The following is a 2,564-nucleotide window of genomic DNA, read 5'->3' on the forward strand; positions in this document are numbered from 1 at the left end:
ATCGAGAGAGATCTGTATCGGTTTGTCTCAAAATCGGAACATCGGGACATCCCTACTAGTAACTAGACAATGTAAACATTGTGTAAAACTTCAGACACAAGTACATTAAAATACCTCGAAAATGTACTTAAGTACAGTGCGTGTGTAAATGTACTCATCTGCAACCGAAGTATATTATTTGGTTTACTTCAAAATGTGAAGCAGATTGTAAAGGAGCTGTCACAGTCTCACTTGCTATGTCTGATGTGGGCCACACGGTGGCAGCATTGCACAGTCTTATTACTCTTCTCTTCCAAGTGCAGATCATCAGTCTTTATGCCTATTTACCAGTGGTGGAAATACATTAGAATTATTTTACATTGGAAATTTTTTTAGGGGGGGGGGGGGGGGGGGGTATATTTTACTTCAGTATTGCTACTTTTCCTTAAAAAAAAGAAACTGCTGTTAGACCAAATTGATTGCAACATAGGGAACATCTTGGGAGGATTGATGGAACACTGTGATTTGTTCATTTAAATTTGAAGGGAGGGGTTGCAGTGCATATAAGTAGGAGAGCACAGTCAGACACCGAGGGTTTGAACTGGAGTGACAATAGAGAGGTCATTCCTGGTCTCTCTGTTTATTTAAGTTGTTTGGTTTTTGAGGCCTTCATTTCTTCTTTTTTTTTGAAGTTATGACTCTTCCTCTTCAGTATCCTGGCCTGAAACTTTAGTTTTTGTATTATATGCTCAGTACTTGCTAAGTAGCAGCCTAGCAGGGGGCAGATATGTCCCCTTGCTCAGTAGCAGGGGACAGGCAACAAGAAATATGCTGCCTGCTATGCATCCAAGTGTATTCCCAAGAAAGAGTAAATCTGGACTAATGCTTTGTCCCTATCACCACCTCTCTCTAATGGGCTGACTGCCTCTATTCCCTGGAAGCTCAGAATGAAACAAAAATAACCATGTCCCACAAATTAAATATATGGGAAATGAAAAATAGATTATCATAATCACAGTAATCTTTAATCATATTTCATCATATTCAAGGGCTTTTGGAGAGAGAGAGAGTGTGTGTCTCTGTATTTAGCTGATGCTCATTATTCATCAAGGCAATTATGTTTCTGCCCCGCACTGTCAAATAGGCCTACTTCATCTGGCTTTTTGTTTAAGCTGTTGTTGATAACTAGACTAAACTTTGGTTGGTTGTGTATGAAATGGTCGACGGTCGGAATGGCTGCCCCGTCCGCCGTTCTTAAGCCTGCCGGCTCTGCGTTTGTTTGGCGACATTAGTTTCGCAAGTTGGTAGTCTCGCGCTACTCACAGGGAAGGCTGTCGTCTTACTAAAGCCTCATACTGTATATGGAGATCCCTGAACAATCCCTGAACATCTCTGTGTGAACCGTCTGACCAACGTCAGTACTGACATCATGTTTGATGACATCAGAGATCTCCATGGGCATAAATGGGCCACAACAACTTTCCTATATCTGATTGCATCTTGAATACTCTATGGGCTTAACAATGACACAGACACATATACAGAAACCTCCATATAATTACAGAAATCTCCATATAATGATGTGCATACAAGGGATACAGTTAAATCACCACGGCAACTGCAGCACAATATAAACACATACGTACTGTATAGAGCAGTTTCATTATGTTAGAGAGATAGCGATGTGATGTAAGTAAGTGTAAGATATCACATTGGTGGGTCTGCATTTATGGGTAGAATCCCAATTAGGAATTTATTTCTCCAATCTCCTCGATACGATATCAGTTTAAACCGTTGAATTGATGGCTATTACATTAGAACACAGACTAAAACAAAGCTAGAAGAATGTTTTATCTTCCCGGGGGAGCAATATTTTTCGGAACACAATAGTAATATTTCCATCATAACGGGCAACAGTAAAGGCGGTCTCTCTCCTCTGGCTGCAAAGGGAGATGTCCGGTCTGTCCAGTTACGCCGTCCGCATGGCCCGTCTCAGTGGCCGCATCTTCGGGGAGGTGGTGCGTCCGACCGACACCAGGTCCATGAAGGTGGTGCAGCTGTTCAAGGAGCCCCCCATGGCCCAGAGGAAGGAGGTGTACGACTGGTACCCCCAGCACAGGATCTACTATGCCATGACCCAGAAGCTGAGGTTCATGGGCCTGTTCAGAGACGAACACCAGGACTTCAAGGAGGAGATGCGTCGCCTGAAAAAACTGAGGGGCAAAGGGAAGCCGAAGAAGGGCGAAGGAAAGCGAGCTACTAAGAAGAGAATCTGATTCTGCCATGGAGCTTCAAGCCTGCAGAACGTCTGTTATTATGAATTATTAATGACTGGAATTGACTAAAATGTAGTTATCTGCAATACCGCAATGCATCTCTGCAAGATATCAATCACTGTATAAGCCATATATCAAAAAAAAGAAATAAAATAGAATTTACAAAATAATTCAAGTAAAACTAACTTAAATCATAGATGATTAGTTAAACAAATAAATAAAACAAATGTACAGTGTACAGTATATGGACCATAGTGAGTCGGTGACATTGATCAATTCTTGATTAAAAAGCTTCTAATATATTATTTA

General features: G+C 41.3%; 1 protein-coding gene across 1 annotated transcript; it reads left to right on the forward strand.

Annotated features, from left to right (window-relative positions):
- Nucleotides 1-1,931: 1,931 nt before the first annotated feature.
- LOC308329233 (small ribosomal subunit protein mS33-like) lies at nucleotides 1,932-2,255 on the forward strand (the record flags this gene model as incomplete). The annotated part of the gene is made up of 1 exon (XM_080783438.1): nucleotides 1,932-2,255. The coding sequence occupies one exon, from the start codon at nucleotides 1,932-1,934 to the stop codon at nucleotides 2,253-2,255; it is 324 nt and encodes a 107-aa protein (XP_080639564.1).
- Nucleotides 2,256-2,564: the final 309 nt, after the last annotated feature.

This window comes from Protomyctophum bolini, assembly GCF_963924005.1.
Source record: "Protomyctophum bolini genome assembly, chromosome: 15".
Lineage (NCBI taxonomy): Eukaryota > Metazoa > Chordata > Actinopteri > Myctophiformes > Myctophidae > Protomyctophum > Protomyctophum bolini.